Source organism: Narcine bancroftii, chromosome 3 (genome assembly GCF_036971445.1).
Source record: "Narcine bancroftii isolate sNarBan1 chromosome 3, sNarBan1.hap1, whole genome shotgun sequence".
In the NCBI taxonomy this organism is placed as follows: Eukaryota; Metazoa; Chordata; class Chondrichthyes; order Torpediniformes; family Narcinidae; genus Narcine; species Narcine bancroftii.
The window spans coordinates 196,162,327-196,184,768 of NC_091471.1; the positions used below are offsets into that span (position 1 = coordinate 196,162,327).

The window sequence follows — 22,442 nt, forward strand, 5'->3', positions numbered from 1 at the left end:
CTGGCACTTCCTGAGCTTTTACTCTGTGGCCTTTTTGTTCTCAGTAGTGTCCACACCTTTTCTGATGACATCCCTCCACTGTGAATGATCTTGAGGCAGATCCTCCCATGTTAATGAGGAAATGTCAGCTTTTTTGAGGCTCCTGTGCAGACTATCCTTGGTCCATTGTCACTGGCCTCCTCGTATTTGGGTACAACTAGACAGTTGGCCGTACAAGATTGTCTTCCATCAGGCATCCTGACAACATGTCCTGCCCAGTGGAGGAGAAATGGTAAATGTTCCATTATTGTTACATAATACTACATTTAGAATATACCATCCAATGCCCCTCACAGAAATGAGGCCACAGCAAGGAATGAACTCACAAACCCTGGTTTACAAGACCAGGGCTCTACCACTGGAGCTGAAAGGACCTCAATATTGGAGAACCTGTCTCACCAGGTGACCTTCATTAGAGAATATTAGTGCTGCAGTTGGTCAAGCTGACCTAAGTGACTGATATGGGCACCATGTCTCACATCCATATAGCAAGGCTGATATGACAATGACCCTGTACACCTTGCACTTGGTGGCCAACCTGATTGTTCTATGACCAAACCCAAACTTTCAGCTGACATCTTAGTTGTTAAAGGTTCCCAGGTACATAAAACACTCCAACAAATTAAATGTAACTAAGATGCCACTAAGAGAAAAAGTAATAATAAATATAAAAGGAAGAGAAATGAAAAGAAAATAAGAAATAAATAGAAAATATGCTCAATTGATTGGCCGTTAGGGAAAAGGATGTGTCCTTCTAGTACAGACAGTTTTTTGGTGGTGTTGGAACAGTTTTATGGCTCAGAGAGATGAGAGTTGTTTGGGAAGAACCCCATAAAACTAGAGGTGCTGGATTTCAGGATTCTGTACCCTCTGCCTAAAGGTAGCAGCAAGAGAGCATGGACGGGGTAAAGGGGATCTTTTTTATGATGTTAGCAGTTTTTTTCCCCAGGCAGTGCCTCACATAGATGGGGGAAGATGCCAGACTTCATGATGATATTTGAGAATTTGATTTTTTGTGGCTGTGAGGTACCAATGATAACGGGTCAATTTCTATTGCTGAGGTGATCCTGAAAGTGACAGCGTATTTCCATATAAGAAATTAATATTTTGAAAATTATTATGTTATATTTACCTTTTATATCAATTATAGTCTAACTAGATTATAATATGTATTGAGCCTGGAATAATTCAGCCTGTGGAGTGGATTTTTTTTTCAATTTTAGTTGGATTATTAAAAATTATATTTGCAGTCTGGAGTACTGTCATTCATCTCCAATTAAACAGCAGCGCCGAGCTCAGAGCGTTTGATTGTCCAGAGGAAAGGAAGGGTGTCTAGCACTCTGTGGGCGAGTCCTTTCCAATGAGCTTTCCCCAGATGCTGGACAATCACCAAACAGTTAAAATGTTTGATGCGCCGCGAATACAGTGTTAAATGGCCGTATTTAAGTTCAAGGAGGAAGACATGGTTAGGATCGTGAGTCCTTTTAATCAATTATTTGATGAGGTAATTGACGCAATTGCCTAGTCATCAATCATTTGGTCATTCTAAAAGTGGAAGCTAGATTCGAACCTGTTTCAATTGACTCCCAGTTAACCGTGCTAGATTCGAACCCGTTTCAATTGACTCCCAGTTAACCGTGCTAGATTCGAACCCGTTTCAATTGAATCCTAGATAACCGTGCTAGATTCGAACCCGTTTCAATTGAATCCTAGTTAACCGTGTGAAATTCGAACCCATTTCAATTGAATCCTAGTTAACCGTGCTAGATTCGAACCCGTTTCAATTGAATCCTAGTTAACCGTGCTAGATTCGAACCCGTTTCAATTGAATCCTAGTTAACCGTGCGAGATTCGAACCTGTTTCAATTGAATCCTAGTTAACCGTGCGAGATTCGAACCTGTTTCAATTGAATCCTAGTTAACCGTGCGAGATTCGAACCTGTTTCAATTGAATCCTAGTTAACCGTGCGAGATTCGAACCTGTTTCAATTGAATCCTAGTTAACCGTGCGAGATTCGAACCTGTTTCAATTGAATCCTAGTTAACCGTGCGAGATTCGAACCTGTTTCAATTGAATCCTAGTTAAGCGTGCGAGATTCGAACCTGTTTCAATTGAATCCTAGTTAACCGTGCGAGATTCGAACCTGTTTCAATTGAATCCTAGTTAACCGTGCGAGATTCGAACCTGTTTTAATTGAATCCTAGTTAACTTTGCTAGATTAGAACCTGTTTTAATTGAATCCTAGTTAACCTTGCTAGATTAGAACCTGTTTTAATTGAGTCCTAGTTAACCTTGCTAGATTTGAACCTGTTTAATTGAGTCCTAGTTAACCTTGCTAGATTTAAACCTGTTTAATTGAATCCTAGGTAACCGTGCTAGATTCGAACCTGTTTCAATTGAATCCTAGTTAACCGTGCTAGATTCGAACCTGTTTCAATTGAATCCTAGTTAACCTTGCTAGATTTGAACCTGTTTCAATTGAATCCTAGTTAACCTTGCTAGATTCGAACACGTTTCACTTGAATCCCAGTTAACCTTGCTAGATTCGAACCCGTTTCAATTGAATCCCAGTTAACCGTGCTAGATTCGAACCCGTTTCAATTGAATCCTAGTTTACCTTGCTAGATTCAAACCTGTTTCAATTGAATCCTAGTTAACCGTGCTAGATTCGAACCTGTTTCAATTGAATCCTAGTTAACCGTGCTAGATTCGAATCTGCTGTTTCAATTGAATCCTAGTTAACCGTGCGAGATTCGAACCGGTTTCAATTGAATCCTAGTTAACCTTGCTAAATTCGAACCGGTTTCAATTGAATCCTAGTTAACCGTGCGAGATTCGAACCTGTTTTAATTGAATCCTAGTTAACTTTGCTACATTAGAACCTGTTTTAATTGAATCCTAGTTAACCTTGCTAGATTAGAACCTGTTTTAATTGAATCCTAGTTAACCTTGCTAGAATTGAACCTGTTTAATTGAATCCTAGTTAACCATGCTAGATTCGAACCTGTTTCAATTGAATCCTAGTTAACCGTGCTAGATTCGAACCTGTTTTAATTGAATCCTAGTTAACCGTGCGAGATTCGAACCGGTTTCAATTGAATCCTAGTTAACCGTGCGAGATTCGAACCGGTTTCAATTGAATCCTAGTTAACCGTGCTAGATTCAAAGCTGTTTCAATTGAATCCTAGTTAACCTTGCTAGATTCGAACCCGTTTCAATTGAATCCCTGTTAACCTTGCTAGATTCGAACCCGTTTCAATTGAATCCCAGTTAACCTTGCTAGATTCGAACCCGTTTCAATTGAATCCTAGTTAACCTTGCTAGATTCGAACCCGTTTCAATTGAATCCTAGTTAACCTTGCTAGATTCGAACCCGTTTCAATTGAATCCTAGTTAACCGTGCTAGATTCGAACCCGTTTCACTTGAATCCTAGTTAACCGTGTGAAATTCGAACCCGTTTCAATTGAATCCTAGTTAACCGTGCTAGATTCGAACCCGTTTCAATTGAATCCTAGTTAACCGTGCTAGATTCGAACCCGTTTCAATTGAATCCTAGTTAACCGTGCGAGATTCGAACCTGTTTCAATTGAATCCTAGTTAACCGTGCGAGATTCGAACCTGTTTCAATTGAATCCTAGTTAACCGTGCGAGATTCGAACCTGTTTCAATTGAATCCTAGTTAACCGTGCGAGATTCGAACCTGTTTCAATTGAATCCTAGTTAACCGTGCGAGATTCGAACCTGTTTCAATTGAATCCTAGTTAACCGTGCGAGATTCGAACCTGTTTCAATTGAATCCTAGTTAACCGTGCGAGATTCGAACCTGTTTCAATTGAATCCTAGTTAACCGTGCGAGATTCGAACCTGTTTCAATTGAATCCTAGTTAACCGTGCGAGATTCGAACCTGTTTCAATTGAATCCTAGTTAACCGTGCGAGATTCGAACCTGTTTCAATTGAATCCTAGTTAACCGTGCGAGATTCGAACCTGTTTCAATTGAATCCTAGTTAACCGTGCGAGATTCGAACCTGTTTTAATTGAATCCTAGTTAACTTTGCTAGATTAGAACCTGTTTTAATTGAATCCTAGTTAACCTTGCTAGATTAGAACCTGTTTTAATTGAGTCCTAGTTAACCTTGCTAGATTTGAACCTGTTTAATTGAGTCCTAGTTAACCTTGCTAGATTTGAACCTGTTTAATTGAATCCTAGGTAACCCTGCTAGATTCGAACCTGTTTCAATTGAATCCTAGTTAACCGTGCGAGATTCGAACCTGTTTCAATTGAATCCTAGTTAACCGTGCGAGATTCGAACCTGTTTCAATTGAATCCTAGTTAACCGTGCGAGATTCGAACCTGTTTTAATTGAATCCTAGTTAACTTTGCTAGATTAGAACCTGTTTTAATTGAATCCTAGTTAACCTTGCTAGATTAGAACCTGTTTTAATTGAGTCATAGTTAACCTTGCTAGATTTGAACCTGTTTAATTGAGTCCTAGTTAACCTTGCTAGATTTGAACCTGTTTAATTGAATCCTAGGTAACCCTGCTAGATTCGAACCTGTTTCAATTGAATCCTAGTTAACCGTGCTAGATTCGAACCTGTTTCAATTGAATCCTAGTTAACCGTGCGAGATTCGAACCTGTTTCAATTGAATCCTAGTTAACTGTGCTAGATTCGAACCTGTTTTAATTGAATCCTAGTTAACCGTGCGAGATTCGAACCGGTTTCAATTGAATCCTAGTTAACCTTGCTAGATTCAAAGCTGTTTCAATTGAATCCTAGTTAACCTTGATAGATTCGAACCTGTTTCAATTGAATCCTTGTTAACCTTGCTAGATTCGAACCTGTTTCAATTGAATCCCAGTTAACCTTGCTAGATTCGAACCTGTTTCAATTGAATCCCAGTTAACCTTGCTAGATTCGAACCTGTTTCAATTGAATCCTAGTTAACCTTGCTAGATTCGAACCTGTTTCACTTGAATCCCAATTAACCGTGCTAGATTCGAACCTGTTTCAATTGAATCCCAGTTAACCTTGCTAGATTTGAACCTGTTTCAATTGAATCTTCGTTAACCTTGTTAGATTCGAACCTCTTTCACTTGAATCCCAATTAACCGTGCTAGATTCGAACCTGTTTCAATTGAATCCCAGTTAACCTTGCTAGATTTGAACCTGTTTCAATTGAATCCTCGTTAACCTTGTTAGATTCGAACCTGTTTCACTTGAATCCCAATTAACCGTGCTAGATTCGAACCTGTTTCACTTGAATCCCAGTTAACCTTGCTAGATTCGAACCTGTTTCAATTGAATCCCAGTTAACCGTTCTAGATTCGAACCTGTTTCAATTGAATCCTAGTTAACCGTGCGAGATTCGAACCTGTTTCAATTGAATCTAACAAACGCGCGTTTGAAAAACCCTGGAAGTGCTAACCTTGATTCTTTACCAAATAACTTATCTCATGGATTGTTACAACATTGAGGCCATACTAATACGATTGATTAAAATTGATTCTGAAGATCGTAATCCGATTTCTGCCAAATATTTTGGAAGGGGTGTCCTGCCGGGAATGCAGAGGTCCGCACGTCGAAGAGGCTGATGTTTAATGAATGGACCTAGTGGATCGTTGTTATCGTACAATTTGTTGGCATTAAGACATCAATTATTAATAGTGCTGTATCCATACCACTGAAATTAATATGAGGTTTCTGAATTTCTAACCATTGAAGATTACATCATGAAATAGTGTGATATTGATGATAAATCTGACTTGTACTCGCGGCAGAATAAAAAAGGCATAGACGGATTTCTTCTTGACGCTACCCCCAAAATGAAACGAGTCTTTGAAATTCCAACGGAGTCGCGCTAGACAGGTAAGATGAAATAAGTCATTCTCATGGTGGTGTCAGTGGCAGCGTTAAAATGGATAGGTGACGGGGGGCGGGGGGGAACCCATTCTGACTAACATGGACGCTTCATGGTTCCGAGTGAAGTCCTCTCTGGATTGGTAGGGAGAAACGTGCATGTGTTCAGTCGCTGATCGTTTTTTGCGTGTGTTGGGATTTATTAAGAAGCAGAACATGTCTCTGGCAGCGTGGCTGTGCTGAGAGGTGTTGCTGGGTAAAGCGCAGTGCTAAAGCTGCTTTTCACATTTTCCCACTGTTCCGGTTCTCGCTGCATCTGTTCCCTTTTTCTTTCCAATCGAGAAGGGCAGCGTTCGTCATTCAGGTGTTTATTGTTTTCTCTTTTCTCTTCCCCCCCCTTTCTTGAAGCGGCGTTATGTGAAGGACCCGACCCTTGCACAGATCCTGACCAGGAAAGGATTATAACGCGGTTGCAGCATTTTTTATCGGAAATGCAAAAGATTATGCAGCGTATATCGGTCTTCCTGGCTTCTTGGTTCTGCGGACTGGCGTTCGGTGCCTCTTCCCCCACTAGCGTACAAATCGGTGAGTTCTTTCCCAGTAAAATCATTTTAAAGACCAAACCAAATCATTTAGAAAAAATGACTGAAATAACCCAATATTTCAGCGAATCTTTAACGCGATTTTAATTGTAAATGACTGTTTACTTCTCGAAAATTATCAATCAAAATTTGCCATCAATAATTTAAATTTGCACCTCTTTTCAAGAGCTTCGTGACTTGATGATCCGAAAATGTACGTATTGATGAGCTTCATTTGAAACACGGAATGAATGTAGTCAGGATAAGCCTAGTTATAAATATATATATATATTTCTTTTTCATAGGGGGGCTATTCCCAAGAGGAGCCGATCAGGAATACAGTGCATTTCGTCTAGGAATTTTCCAGCATAATTCACATGAACTGAGGCTGACGCCCCATGTTGACAATTTGGAAGTAGCAAACAGTTTCGCTATAACCAATGCATGTAAGTAATTTTACCGACCGAGGCGGTCGATACGAAATGTATGGGCATGTTTGGGACCATAGGCATGAGCGACAGGGACGGACAGACCGCCAACCTACTTCAACTTGGGGACTGGTTGAATGCGATGTTGTATTTCTCCGTGTCAGGCATTTGTGCTGTGAGTCGATGTTTGTCTGCGGTGGTAAAGTATCGTGATCCTTTAACGTCCTCTGCAGAGAGGGGGGAAAAAAATGTATACCTTGGGTTCCAGTTGTTTCAATGGTAACGCGGCTGAGGCTTTATTGAATTAAATTTCCCAGGTACCGTTCCTATTTTGTGATCTGATTCACGGTCCATAATCACATAGCTGTAGAGGGAAGGAGAAAGAAGGGAGTGAGTGACAAGATATCCTGTGCCTTTTTAATATTTTGAGTAAGACACCCCAAAAGAGTGAACCCGTGGTAACAATGAATGAGTAGGGGGGATTACGAGGTCGGGTCCCAAATGCTATACCCTGGGGTTTTCAAAGAAAAACCCACCCTTGGTCATTATTATTTCTGATGTCACAAAGATAGGTCACAAAGTGGGTGATAGAACGTGACGTCACGCCACTGCAGTGGTAGAACACCGAAACAATGCAGAATACATGTATGATATACAGAACATTTGAGTCAGGGAATAGCGATCAAAACCGAACTAATTCGCCTTCTGATTGAATTTGCATTGCTCTTGTCGTGATTATCGGCTACACTGGAGAAACCTAGCGACGATTTAACGACTATAACGTACATTAAAATGTACAGTAAATAGGCATGTGCTTTGAACGTCGTTGGGAATGGGATCGATCGGGAGGATGAGCTCCCCCCTCTCTCTCTCAGCATTAGAGAACGAGCGAGGTGAGCATTCCATAGTCATCCAAAGAGAAGCCGACAAAGAGGACCATTTCTGTTCAGCTCAGCTGCACCAGACAAACTAATAACGTGCTCGTGTTCATTTAATGAGAGCGTTAAACCACGACTTGCTTGTGCGTTTCCTTTGTCGGGCAGCTTTTCTGAGACTCTTTTGTCTGGAGCCGCTGCTGTGGTTTAAAAAAAAATCGCAATGCGAAGTTTAGGGGATTAAACTGATTTAATTTACACGTACCCTGTATAACATCAACCATGTTGGTTAGGGACCTCCCTTTAAATGATCGGATTGAATAGGAATGTTATACCCTTTGTTTACCCGCGAGGGTTGTTTCTGGTTAGATAATCGTGCCAATTTCACAAATAGGTTCTTGAAATCGACGACTTGTTACCGCAATTTATTACTGCGGTGCTCTTCACTGTCACTGACACGCGTGGGAATGAAGTTGGAACACGGTGCTCTCTCTCCTCGACATTTGGGCACTGAGCAGGAGCTATCCCTCGGGCCATTTCGCAGAGCCCCCCGAGCAGAGACCCTCGCGCGGTTCTCCCAGCTCCCCGGCATTGCCTGCTGGCGGCGGCGGTGCACGGAGGCGGCTGTGGCTATTCGGACGAGGTGCTCCAGACGGAGTTCCTTTTCCCTGTTGCAGCCCATTAACTGGGCTAAAACAAAGCACCAGAGGCTTGGATGGAGAGGGGAAGAGGAGCTGAATGGGTGATGGGTTCGCTCCTGGCCCCTGGTATTGATAATAAGGAGGCGAGCAGTTGAATTCCAACCCCCTTCACCGATGCTTGGTCCATAATTTTGCATGGGGCGAAAGGATGTGGTTGTTATTGACTGAACGCGTGAAGGATCGCCGTGAATACAAATTCGGGTCCGGCCCTGCTTTCTGTTCAACCGATACAAAACTTCCACTGCCCCTTTCATAAAATGGCTGGTCTCCTGTGTGCGAGTGAACTGACCGCTTGGCTGACGATCGCAACGTTGCCTCTCACTCCCTTGCCGATCCCCTTGTCATTTTTTTGTTTAAATGACCCTGTCTTTGTGCATAAACCCTCAATGCCTTCTCGCTTGAGTGATCACCTTGAATGGAGCACGGCCACATTGCATGCCCTTCCATTCTTGCAGCTTCAGGGCCCGCTGGCTGACTGCTTACCACCAGGGGGCGCCACCAGTTGGTCACCCACCTGTGGTGTCACAGCACAATAGGCTCTTGTGTCCAAATTGTCCAAGCCCAGCAAGTTGTCTATCTGAGCTAGTCCCTCCTGCTGACGTTTGGCCCATATCCCCACTCACCTTCCTATCCATGGACCTGTCTACATGTCAATTTTACTCTTTCCAACATCTCATCTGGCAGCACCTTGCACATACCAACCACCGTGAGTGTCATGAAAAGAAAAGCGCCTTGGATCCTTTTTCAAACCTGCCCCAGTCAATCTATTTTAGAGATCCCCTTCCTAGGAAGAAGCGTGAAGATTATTCACCTTTATTTACACCCCTCATGATTTTATACATACATGATTCATATTAAATCACATTTCACGTCTTCATTTTTGCTCATCAAATTATCAAAGTTCTTGGACCATTCAGATTCAAGCTGAAGCACAATTTCACTTGGCTCAAATTTCCCATTGGCAAACTAAACATGGAACTGTATTTCTTCGTCCAGAGGGCATTTATCTAAAAATATGTTTTGAGCTGCTACTTTTGAAAATGATCCTTGAATCAGAGGATTGCATCATTACTGGCTAAATTGTGCTGCCTTCCCTGACCGTACTCCGGTTCACAATGCTGTGACTACTTTGCAATGTTCTACCCTTCTGCAGAAACCCAAGTGTTGGTGGATTTAGTGTAATTGTATAATTTGGTGATTAGGCCAGACTTAATTTGGAGATTGGACCTCTGATCTCATGAATTGTATCAATATCAATTTTTGAACTTGTGAAATAATTTCATTTCACTGAGATTAACTGACCAATCTACATGTGCATGTCTTTGAGGGTTATTATTAAATTCCAAAAGACTTGAAGATATTTTAATTAAATGGATATGCAAAGATCTAGAGCTGGATTGAATGACCCAATGAAAAGCAAGACAGAAGGATACATTTCTGTATTGCCTGTCCTCATTCCTGTATTTAATTTTAAACATTGTAAAATGCAGTACAGAACAAATGAAAGTATAGATAACCTGACCAAAGAAAAAAAAATCTTTATAACCTTAAGATTTCCATTCAGCCATGAACATAATTGCTGACATTCACTAAGATCCTGTCAAACAACTCTTGTGTTGAGATTCTCACTTGAGTTTTCAAATCCCTTTCTGGGTCTCGCCCCAACCTATTTCTTCAAGCAGCTCAACCCTCATCATCTTCTAATTGTGTCCTCTTGGATCCCTCCACATTTAACCACTTCACCTGTGATGATTGTGCCTTCAGCTGCCAAGACCCTTGCTTCTGAAACCGTGGTGCATTTAAAAAAAAATCTAACTTAAAAAAAAAAAAAAATGACTACATAAAACCAAATTTTAAAGCATTTGGTCTCTCATCCAGATATCTGATGCGGACAACTTTTTAACATTGTTGTGAAGAACTTTAAGATATTTTGCCAGTTTTATGCAAAATTTATAAAAGGCACTGTGTATTTTTCAGAAAAATGACAGAATTGAACTATACCAATCACTCAGTTACACTAGATATCTCAGGGTGTATTTCGATTATTGCTTTTTTTATTGAGCATTTGCTTGTACACCTCTAGTTAGAATTGCTAGAAAGCATACAGGAATGGAAACTAGTTTTATTCTCATCTGACTGCCTTGGGAATCTACAATTGTATCACCTTTTACTACATTCCCAATTAAGTGTTAATTAAGGTTGAATCAGGGAATCCTTCCTGGGTTGTGCTTTTTAGCAACCTGCCTGTTTTGAGGTTTTGGTGTTCTTTATAATGATGTACGTGGGGGAAAAAAAAACATTAAACCCTTGATAGGAACTTGTTCTTGAGAGAAAAGGACAAGATGGATCAGATTATAACTCTGCTATGGCCAATTTGTGAAGATCTGTAAATGTATCATGATTAATCCAATAAATGGGGGAAACAGTGTTATTTTACTTTAGAAAAGCATTGTCAAATTTTAATTTTATCTGGAAGTGCTCCTACAAAGAATCTGCTCAACTTCCAGATTAGGAAGGAGCTTTGAACAGTTTCTTCCTCTTCATTAACTTTTTTTCATAAACAGGTTATATTGCAAAATGAAATCTCCCATGCAAGGAGAATATATTTGAGAGTCAATGTATGATCATATTCAGGCTCAACAGAGCCAGATGATGGTCTGTAAGGTGTAGTTGGATGCAAAGTACTGTAGACCATGAAGGTAAGGAAAGAATGCAATCTGCATGACAGTCCATAGCTGAAGGAGATGAAATTCCATGGGGTGGTAAGGGGTCAACCACCATAAATTTATGGTAAACCCTCTTGGAATATAAAACCAGGAAGTGAGCTACGAGCAAATCCAACCATGGTGATGTTAAGAACAACAACAAAAAATGTTTGGCATTATTCAGCATGGCTATAAATCTACAAGACTGGAGCAGAATTAGGCCATTCAGCCCACTGAGTCTGCTCCACCATTCCATTTAAATTTAAAATTTAAATTTAAAAAAAAGGACATACAGGATGGTAACAAGCCCTTTTGGGCTACTAGCCCATGTGCCCAGATACACCCAATTGACCTGCACCCTTGCACATTTTGAAGGACACACATGAAAAACTTGCAAACTTACAATGCAGGCTTTGAACTCTTTTTCTAGTCGCTGACACTGTAACACCATTGTGCTAGCTGCTACGCTAACCATGCTGCCCCACAGCTGATGCATTTTTCCTTCAACCACATTCTCTTGCCTTGTATCATAACCTTTTACACCCTCACTAATAAAAATGTATCAACCTCTGCTTTAAATATAACCAATGTCTTGGCCTCCTCAGCCATCTGTGGCACAAATTCTTTTCTTTTAAAAATATTTTTGAGTTTAACATACAAGCATAAATACAGAATTGAAAATTACATAATTCATTTGTATACAAGTAAGCAGCACCAAAAAATAGATGAAACCACATCAATGATGGCTAATTATACCTTAAAAAATTAATTAAAATAAAGGAGAAAAAACCCCTAAATCTAATTTATTCCCCACCCTCTAATCAAGGTTACCTTATAAATTAATAAAATTAAAAAAATCAATGTGGAACCACTGTTGTTCCCTGGAGAACAGGCAATGAATCAAATTCTATGCATTCACAAACCTCTGGCTGAAGAAACCTCGTAATCTTTGTTATAAAGGGATGTCCTTTAATTCTAAGGCTGTGCTCTTTGGTCCTAAACTCACCCACTACTGGAAACTTCATTTCCACAACCAGTCTATCCAGCCTTTTCAACATTTGGAGTGTTCGATTAAAATCCCCCAACTGTCCTCCGTCCTACTCTGGACCCTCTCCAAAGCTATTTCATTCTGGGAATTTTTCATTCTGACTCCTAAGCTCCTTTGGACTTTCTATTTCTGAATACTCTCCCCATTTATGAAATAGTTTTTTATTCCTTCTACAAAATGCACAACCATACACTATTCCGTCTGTCAATTCTTTGCCCACTTCCAATCTATTCAAGTCTCTTTGCAGACTCCCTATTTCCTCAACACCACCCATCTGTTCAGCTCTTTTTTTTTTTATAAATAGATATATATGAATCATTCACAAAAAACACCATCAATTCCATCATTTACATACAGCGTGTAAAGCAATGGACCCAAAACTGATCCCTGGAGGACACTACAAGTTATTGGTTGCCAACCAACCTCGTATGTCATCTTGTCAAAGGCCTTCTGAAAATCTAAGTAAACATAATTAACTGACTCCTTTATCTGTCCTGTTGTTAATTCCTCTAGGATCTCCAACAAATTTGTCAGTAAAGATCTCCCCTGAAGGAAACGTGCTGACTTCAGCTGATTTATAAAAAAAATCTTGTAGTTTCAAGCACTCTAAAACCTCATGATTAGTAATGGATTCCAGAATCATGCCAACCAGTGAAGTTATGCTAACTGCCCTATAATTTCCTGTCTTTGGCCTCTTTCCCTTCTTGAAGAGTTCAGTGACATTTGCCATTTCATGGTCTTCTGGAACCATTCCCGACTAATGATTCTTGAAAGATCACTATTAATGCATTTGCAATCTCTTCAGCTACCTCTTTCAGAACCTTGCAGTATAGTCCATGCAGACCAGGTGACTTGTACATGTTGAGCTCCTTCAGCCTCCTTAGTAATAGCAATTACACTCACTTCTGCCCCCTGATTAATTCTGGTACATCATTGGTGGCTTTCATAGTGAAGGTTGAAAGAAAATACCAGTTCATCAGCCATTTCTTTGATCCTCCTTGCTACTTCTCCAGTGTTCTAGCCATCTGGTCTCCATTCTTCTTTATTTTTCTTTATACATCTGAGGAAAAAAAAACCTTTGATATGGTTTTTATATTACTGGCTTTCTTGCTTTCATATTTATTTTTTTCCTTATTGCCATTTTTGTCTCTCCTTATTACCCAATCCTTTGGCTTCCCACTAATTTTTTTGCAGTGGCCTGTGTTGTCTCCACATCTCTGCCCCCCTGTCCATCCAGGGCCACAGCAGCCATTCCAGGTGAGGCAGAGGTTTACGTGTACATTGTCCAACCAAATCTATTCCAATTGTACTTTGTGTCCAAATGTAGGCTAGGTAACTCCTTCACTAAATACCTGAATGCTGTCTGAAGGTCCAAATTAGAACTGCCAGTTGCTAAACACTTTAATTCCCCTTACCATTCCCACACAGATATGTCTGCCCTTATTAGCCTCATCCATTGCCAGGCTGATGCCAAATGTAAACCTGAGGAACAAACTATCACATTTTTCCTGGACAGCCTTAAAACCCAATGGAATCGATCTGTTTTTTCTAATTTTAGGCATTCCTGCACCTCTACCTGGTTCCACTGTTTCTATCTCTACCTACTCCTTGTATTTTTCTCTAATATCCCATCATAGTGATTTTTCTTTTTGTCTGTCACTCTAACTGTCCCACCTAAAATCTAATGCCTCATCACTTCTCACACAAACCTAGGCTTCCTCACCCCTCCTTTATTTCCTTTCCCACTATATTGCATTAGTTTCGATAAAAGGTCCTGACCCGAAATGTTGACTGATCATTTCTACCCACAGATCTGCCCTGACCCACTGAGTTCCTCCAGTTGTTCATTGTTTGCTCAAGATTTCAGCATCTGCAGCTTTTGTTTCTCCTTTTGCATCTCTCCAATTGATGGACTCCAGATTAAGATTTAAATTGTCACCCTTTGCATTCCCTTTTTGATGGTTTCCCTCCTGATTCATCAGGAACGTCTCCACCCAAAGGTGACCACAGTCTTGGCCCATCACACCTTTCTAGTTTCTCCTGAAGGAGGCAGCACAATGGGAGCAAGATGCCTGGGGAAGCAGCTGAAACTCTGGGAACCACTTCCAATAATTCCTCTTCCTCATTCCCAGACATTTTACCAGGACAGATAATGAGAATGTGCTCATGCCAGTTCTGTCCCCTCATTTCCTTCAACTGAAGATCTTGTGTGAATCCTGCTCAGTCTAATTGTACTTCTCCTTTACTCCTTGCATTCTTTAACGTCTTCCAATCTAAACCTTTTCTCTCTTCATTCCCAGACCCTTCAAAATTATATTCAGTCAAATAGAAGACTCCTTTGTAATCCAGATGAGTTCCACTGTCAGGTGCAGTACACAAACATGCTGGAGAAATTCAGCAGGTTACACAGCAACCATAGGAAGGGAATTAAAGGGTAAGGAACTTTTCAGGCCTGGGCACTTTATCAGGTAAGTAACCTGATGAAGGGTTAAGTCCTGAAACATTAGTTGCCCTTTACTTCCCATGGATGATGCATAGCCTGTCAAGTTTCTCCAGCATATTTGTGTATTGCCTTCACCCCAGCATTTTCTTGTTTAACTCCGCTGTCAGAATGTGTGAATGTTTGAAAGTGGTTCTTCAAGAACAGATGATTTAATAGAGGTAATCAAAGGACATAGGAGATGATAAACATGGATGTTGATATTCCAGGACACCCAAAAATGCTGAGAATATTAGTTTCATTTTTATTAGTTTCTGTAAATTGGAAATAACAGTTGGCAGAACCAAGTGTATCCAGGAACCTGCTTTCCACCCCCCCCCCCCGCCCCCTTACTAAAGCTGAAAGCAACTAAAATAAAGCTCATAAATGTAAAGTCACTGAACAAATTTTCAATACCCAAGCATGCAGGATTGAGCTGCAGGCCTTCCAATATTGAAAACCATTAACAGTGGAATTATATATCAGCTTCAAAATGTTAAATTGATTATCCAAGAACTTAAAATGTAATAATTGGAGTGGGCTTGGGTTAGTTAATACCAGAATCATTGTCTTGTATGTTCAGGAGCAAGTTTGGTGATGTACATCCAAAATAATGCATTTACAATGTGAAAAATATATCTATTTTAGAATTAATTTTAAGTGTGATTGTTTATGGTCAATGAATAATTTATTTTGAATACAAATTAAGATTATTTTTGTTTATAATTTTTTCCTTAAATTTTTAAAAAAATTTTATTTTACTAACAGTAAAACAGACAACAGACTGTAATATCACAAGAATAATGCATGCATTTTATATTATTTTTATAAATGATTGCTCCATGCAATAATTCATACATTCAGTCAAGAATGTCTTCATGTCCATTTTAATAGTCTTTTCAGTTTATTGATTGAAATGTACTCCACAATAGAACTGTGATTCTTTTAAAATAATGTTCAATTCACTTTAAACTATTATTTTGCTATATGGAATAATACTGAAGCCTATTGTCCTTCACTGCAGTAAAAATACTACCTGAAATATTGTGGATTCTTACAATGGTTCCAGATGACCAATGGTATAAGTTTTTTTTTTCTTGTGTTGCATCCTATCAATGAACTCACAAAGCGACTGGCAATTAGAGGCTGACAGTCTCTTGAAGATGGGATGGAAATCCTGAAATAAAAATGTAATGTCAATGTATACTTGCTTGACAATATTTTCCAAGAGTACAGTATATCTGTGAGAAGATATGAAATTCACCCTCAGTGTGAGAAATTTATGATGCCTTCTATATTTTGGTGAGGATTTTGTTTGCTGAGGTATGTTATTAGGATGGATTAGAGGGATTTTTTGTGCTGCATCTTATCATCCTTTGAGGACAAGGGAATTACGAGGAAGTGCTTAGTATTGAAATTGCATGCAAAAATTACACCATATTCTGCATCAGTGCTTAATATCCTTGTATTTGATAACATTTGAATGAAACTTGCTTGGATTCTTATGAAAAAGTAAGGGAATTCTGTGCAGTTCTTTGAATAAACAATATTGAGCACAGAAAAATATATTAAAAAAACTTTTTGTATTTAGCTGTGTGAATGATCTTGAAACAGTCTTTGTCAGCCTTCATTAAGACCACATAAATATAATGATATTTCTATGTATAATGCAGTTACTTGAGCTATTTTCCCCAAGATTTTAAAGTTTGGAGGTAAATTTCTTTGACTGTTCTACCAACAAGCCAAAGTTTTGGAGGAAGAGCTATTGAACTCCTTCAAAGATGATACAAAATTTCGTCGTCTTCTCCTTCTGTCATTTTAGGTGGTGGATGTCCGCGGTAGGACTTCTCTGTTGTGTTCCATGTACGGTTCCCAATTTTGTTCGAATACTGTGATGTTATTTCTTAAATTATATGTTATTTTTTCCAATGGAATACATTTATTCATTTCAATGTACCATTGCTGTATTCTCAGGCTATCTTCTCATTTCCAGGTTGACATAATGCATTTTTTTGCTACAGCTAAGGCTATCATAATAAATCTTTTTTGTGCTCCATTCAAATAGAGTCCAAGGTCTTTACTAATTATATTACTTAGAAGAAAGATCTATGGATTTTTTGGTATGTTGCTTTTTGTGATTTTATTTAATACCTGATTTGGATCTTCCCAAAACTTTTCCACTTGCTCACATGCCCAAATTGTTCCCGTTTCCTTCTTACAGCAAAAACATCTGTCTGATACTGTTGGGTCCCATTTATTTAACTTTTGGGGCGTGGTGTATAGCCTGTGTAACCAATTATATCGTATCATGCGTAACCTCATGTATATTGTATTTCTCATAGTTCCGGAGCATAGCTTTTCCCATGTTACATTCTTTATCTTTGTTTAGATCTTGTTCCCATTTTTGTTTGGGTTTACAGCTTGTTTCCTCGTTCTCTTTCTCTTGCAGTTTGATGTACATGTTTGTTATAAATCTTTTAATTATCATTGTGTCTGTAATCACATATTCAAAATTGCTTCCTTCTGGTAACCTCAGCCTGCTTCCCAATTTGTCCTTCAAGCAGGTTTTCAGTTGGTGGTATGCAAACATTGTACCATAAGTTATACCATATTTGTACTTCATTTGTTCAAAAGATAATAATTTATTTCCCGAAAAACAATTTTCTATTCTTTTGATCCCTTTTCTCTCCCATTCTCTAAAGGAAAGGTTATCTATTGTGAAAGGGATTAGTTGATTTTGCATCAATAATAATTTTGGTAGTTGGTAATTTGTTTTATTCCTTTCTATGTGAAACTTCTTCCATATGTTGAGCAGATGGTGCAGTACTGGTGAATTCCCATGTTGCACCAGCTTTTCATCCCACTTACATAGTATATGTTCAGGTTCCTTCTCCCCTATTTTATCTAGCTCTAATCTGGTTTTTCCCTTGTTTGATAAACATCTGATGGGTATCTTAATTGTGCTGCTCTATAATAATTCTTAAAGTTTGGTAGCTGTAAGCCCCCTTGTTTGTACCATTCTGTTAATTTATCAAGCACTATCCTCGGTTTCCCCCCTTTCCATAACAATTTCTTATTATTTTCTTTAGCTCTTTGAAGAATTTCTCTGTTAGGTGAATTGGTAACGATTGGAATAGGTATTGTATCCTTGGGAAGATATTAATTTTAATGCAATTTACCTTTCCTATCAGTGTTAGTGGTAAATCTTTCCAATGTTCTAAGTCGTCTGGTAATTTCTTCATTAATGGCTGATAATTTAGTTTGTATAGATGGCCTAGATTATTAGTTTTTAAGATATGTTCATGGCTTTTTCATGAATTGTAGCTTAGCAATTTCCAAAGTGGTTACTAATGATCATTTTAATTATTGTCTGCTTCTGGCTTAGTTATTCTCAAACCTTCTTCCAAATTTTTTTTTGGGGGGGTGGAAAGATACAAGTTCATGATTCAATCAAGGCTTGAACAGATCATTTAATGCATTCTTAAGGAAATAGTCCCGCATCGGACTTGTCAGCCACAAACGAGCCTGCAGCTGACGTGGACTTTTTTACCCCCTCCATAAATCTTCGACCGCGAAGCCAAGCCAAAAGAAGGAAATAGTGTACCAGCAGAATTTGAAATTTTCTGAATGAAATGTCTCAAAGACCTTGTCAACAGTACACCTTCGAGCAATCATTGATTGCTGAATCTTGCTTCACACAAGTAATTGCCTAACAATCATGATAAATCAAACTGTTTAATTTCTGAGGGGGGTCCGAAGTTACTGCAGTAATGCTCTTTTCATACTGTGCCTTTTGGATGGAGGTAACTGCTGGTGTATTGCTTCTGTTCTAACATGCATTTATTATTCTATTACGTTTTCCATTCTTTAGTTTTTGAGATTTTATTTATCAATAAATCCAAATTATGGTTTAACCCATTCATGAAGGTCAATCAGTGTTAATATTTTATGGTTTTAAAAGTATAACCACAATTGGTTGATAATGTTGTGAAGTGCTGTGCTTTATTTGTTAAGGATGCTGTAGAAGATCAAATGATAAAAGCTGCTGCTTTCTGATCATCATGGATCCAGTTTGCTTCAGATCTAACATCTATTTGTAGGTTAAAAAGGACGTTCACAAAGTTTGTCTTTATATTTTAATTCAGTGATGCATGGTGACATAATGTTGAGACATACAAAAAATGAAAAATGGGTATTTTAAAGATCCTGGAAAATCAATTTTGTATTTGTTTTGAAATTTGGGCAAAGTATATTAGTAAAATGTGCCAATCATCCAATTAGGTCATATAAAATATTTCAGTCCTTTGGATTATTCAGCCAAACCTATTTGTTCTCTCTGTATTAAGACATTCACACTGACAAGAGTCGGGAAATTGTTGACAGGAATTTATTTGGCTTTTGTCAATTCCACTTCACCGACAACATGAAATAGCTCTTGAAAAGTGTCAAATCAAAGTGTTTGTTTTTCTCTTCCACAGTGTGGAATGCCTTGTGGCACTCCACCTGTCAGCTCAGCTAGTGATTGATTATATTAATATACTGAGACAACCATTGACTGATAGATGTCTCAAGGATTCAAGCTCCTGATCTACTGGCTGGTGGTCAAGGCTTTTATGAATAGTGTAAGATGAAAGAAATACTTGAATTACATTCGCAGCAGTTGTATTTTTTTTAGTTCCCTAGTATTGATTTTGTTTGAATAATTTATTGCTTTGAATTTGTTTTGTATCTATTGAGAAAACAGCAAAAGTCATATTTCATTCAATGCTATATGATCCATTTTTTCTTAGATTAAATTGCAGTGAAACACTTTCACATCCAATATGTTAAATATTTGCAACTCAACCTAAAATGTTGTGTTGCAAATATTTTTTAATGCTTCCTTTATAGAAATCCGTGAAAGGCTCTCTGTATTTTGCTAAAGTAGTAAATGGAGAGAAATAACTTTTAAGCAATGATAGGGATTCAAATATTATTATAAAGAATGAAAGGGTGACTTTCTATTTGTTCTTAAGAGCAAGCATCAACATAGCAAAATACCAAGCATTTGTCACAGCAGGACCATTTTCAATCATTTTTATGAGCTTTATACTTTTTAATGTTAAATTACTAAAATGATCTGCAGCCATTATGGATGGAGTCAAAGGCTGATCTAGGAACATGGAGGAATGGCAAGCATAACATGCCATTTTCTAATCTCAATGACATTAAAGGTTCACAGAAAAATCAATGGAAATCAAAATAAAACAAATGAAAGAGATGTTGGAAGGAAGAGAAATAGAGGGAAGATGGATTAGACTAAAAAAGAAAAAGAAACCAAAGGAAAAGGTAAGAGTTAAAATTCTCTTGAAACTGTTTACAATTTGAAGTATCAAAGGAACATTGTTAAATCTCCACATAATTATTTTTCCAACTTTTAAAGAGAGATCAAAAGCAAGCTCTCATTTTTGGAACGGACTGGTACTAAGCAACTTCCCACTGGCTGGGTTTCTTTTCTTCAGCTCTATTGCTGGGTGATTTGTACATTAACAACAGGCATATTTAAATCTGTTATTATTCTGCCACCAAATGTTGGCCCAATGATGTAAATGGAGTTGATGCTATTTTTTTTCAGGGATTTTCTGGAGCTTCTGAAGTTAAAATGGATGAGGGGAAAATCCAGTTCTTTGGACAAAAGAATCTCAAACAATAATCAATGTTGACACATTTAAACATAATTCATACTACTAATAGAAAGTAAAATCCAGCAATTTAAATACAGGGAGTAGCTTTATCAGTTAAATAATTAAAAATGAAAGTGACATTTTCTAAATTGCACAAAATGCACCAAAACATTTTTTGCAATTATCAGAATTGTAATGTGACATTTAAGATGTTAGGTGATGCATTATTAACATATTTTAATTGATATACATGTGCAAATATAAATTTGTCACATTTCTCAGCATTTTTAGTGAGATTTAGTTGCCCTTGTTTCGATGTAAGCTATTCAAACGTACTGATGAATAAACTTACTGTACAGAGGAAATGAAGTTGGCTCATTCAGCGAAGGGTAAAAGTTCCGCTGCTGGCAGGAGAAAAAGTCCTGAATTAATGGCAGCTTTTGTAGATTCTCTAATTCTGCAGATGTGCTACATTATTATGTGATCTACCACAAGGTAGCCATTTCTTTCATTTCTACAATGACAGGACAATAAACAGTATTTTACTTCCCTAACCACTTCTGCATTGATAATAAATCTCACATATCTCCAGATGTTTTAAGATTTCTGTTTTTAGTGACAGCAAGGGAGTTATTTATGTAGGTCATGTTTTATGCCACTTTCCATGAATGCATTACTAATGAGGAGCATCGAACCAAAAGGTCAGCGGGAGACACTGGTTTACAGCTGAACAATGTTCTAGATTTATATTAAAAAAAAAATTAAAAAAATTCTATTCCATTTAAGTTCAAGTCAATAGTTTCTTGTAAGTTACAATACAGGTGGAAAGAGTGGTGAGGAAGGCATATGACTGGAGCAAAGATATCAAAGTTGTGATCAGTTGCAATTTTACAGAATAATGGGTTGGACCATACTTCATATATTGCATGCACTTCTGGAAGGATAGGGTTGTTCTGGAGAGAATACAGAGGAAATTCACTGGGATATTGCCTGGATTGAAGAACTTTAGTTATGGAAAGATACTGGCTAGGCAAGGCTTACTTTCCTGATGTGAAGGAGACTGCAATGATGACCTGACGAAGGCACATAAAATTATAAGGGGAAGGGTAAGGAAGGTAGTCAGAATATTTTCTCCATGATGAGAGTTATGAGAAATAAAAGGCATTGGTTTAAGGAAAGATGAAGGAGTTTTAAAGGGAATCTTAAGAGGAAAGGGAGAGACATTTAGACACAGCACTTAAACAGGCAAGTCAGAGAAAGATGTAGATCTAATATGGGGGAAAATGGGATTAGATGGGTAACAAAGTTGAGATCTGGATGATGTCCAAGAGCTTGTACAACTCTGACAGTAATTATGCTAACAAGTATGGTAAAATTCAAACTTGTTTCAGAATATAAATAATAAATGAATGACTTATTGAAGGTAGTAACACACCAGGGACAGAGTGACCCCAAATTTGAAAGTTATGGTCCAGGACAAGGTTCACTGGAAATTGCCAAAATATGTGTGCTCGGTGAGTAGTCTCTTAATTGCTCTTTGAGCAACTAACATGTAGGCCACTGGATGCATCTGGAATCTGATATGAGGAAAAGACCATCTCTACACGGCACGGAAAGGCTACTGGATGCATCTGGAATCTGATATGAAGAAAAGGCCATCTCTTCACGGCACGGAAAGGCCACTGGATGCACCTGGAATCTGCTATGAAGAAAAGGCCATCTCTTCATGGCACGGAAAGGCCACTGGATGCATCTGGAATCTGCTATGAAGAAAAGGCCATCTCTTCACGCATGCAAAGGCCACTGGATGCATCTGGAATCTGATATGAAGAAAAGGCCATCTCTTCACGGCACGGAAAGGCCACTGGATGCATCTGGAATCTGCTATGAAGAAAAGGCCATCTCTTCACGGCACAGAAAGGCCACTGGATGCATCTGGAATCTGCTATGAAGAAAAGGCCATCTCTTCACGGCACGGAAAGGCCACTGGATGCATCTGGAATCTGATATGAAGAAAAGGCCATCTCTTCATCGCACGGAAAGGCCAGTTAATCGATCT

General features: G+C 38.5%; 1 protein-coding gene and 1 long non-coding RNA gene across 15 annotated transcripts in view; one reads left to right on the top strand and one right to left on the bottom strand.

Moving 5' to 3' along the window:
- The first annotated feature begins 5,439 nt into the window (after nucleotides 1-5,439).
- The window catches only part of gria2b (glutamate receptor, ionotropic, AMPA 2b), a 202,664-nt gene continuing 185,661 nt past the window's right edge, over nucleotides 5,440-22,442 (top strand). For 11 of the 14 annotated variants that reach the window (XM_069926208.1, XM_069926210.1, XM_069926222.1 and 8 more), the window contains exons 1-3: nucleotides 5,440-5,912; nucleotides 6,312-6,488; nucleotides 6,790-6,930. In XM_069926208.1, the coding sequence (XP_069782309.1) occupies nucleotides 6,395-6,488; nucleotides 6,790-6,930 (235 nt within the window). In that variant the 5' untranslated portion in view covers nucleotides 5,440-5,912; nucleotides 6,312-6,394. Of the gene's footprint in view, nucleotides 5,913-6,275; nucleotides 6,489-6,789; nucleotides 6,931-7,516; nucleotides 7,806-22,442 lie in introns of those variants that run through there. The other 3 variants (XM_069926221.1, XM_069926220.1, XM_069926217.1) reach the window with 3 other exon arrangements.
- Nucleotides 7,181-9,017, bottom strand: LOC138757992 (uncharacterized). Its single transcript, XR_011354023.1, has 2 exons — nucleotides 8,778-9,017; nucleotides 7,181-7,276 (listed from the first exon to the last, which is right to left on the bottom strand). It is a non-coding gene; the product is annotated as an uncharacterized lncRNA (long non-coding RNA).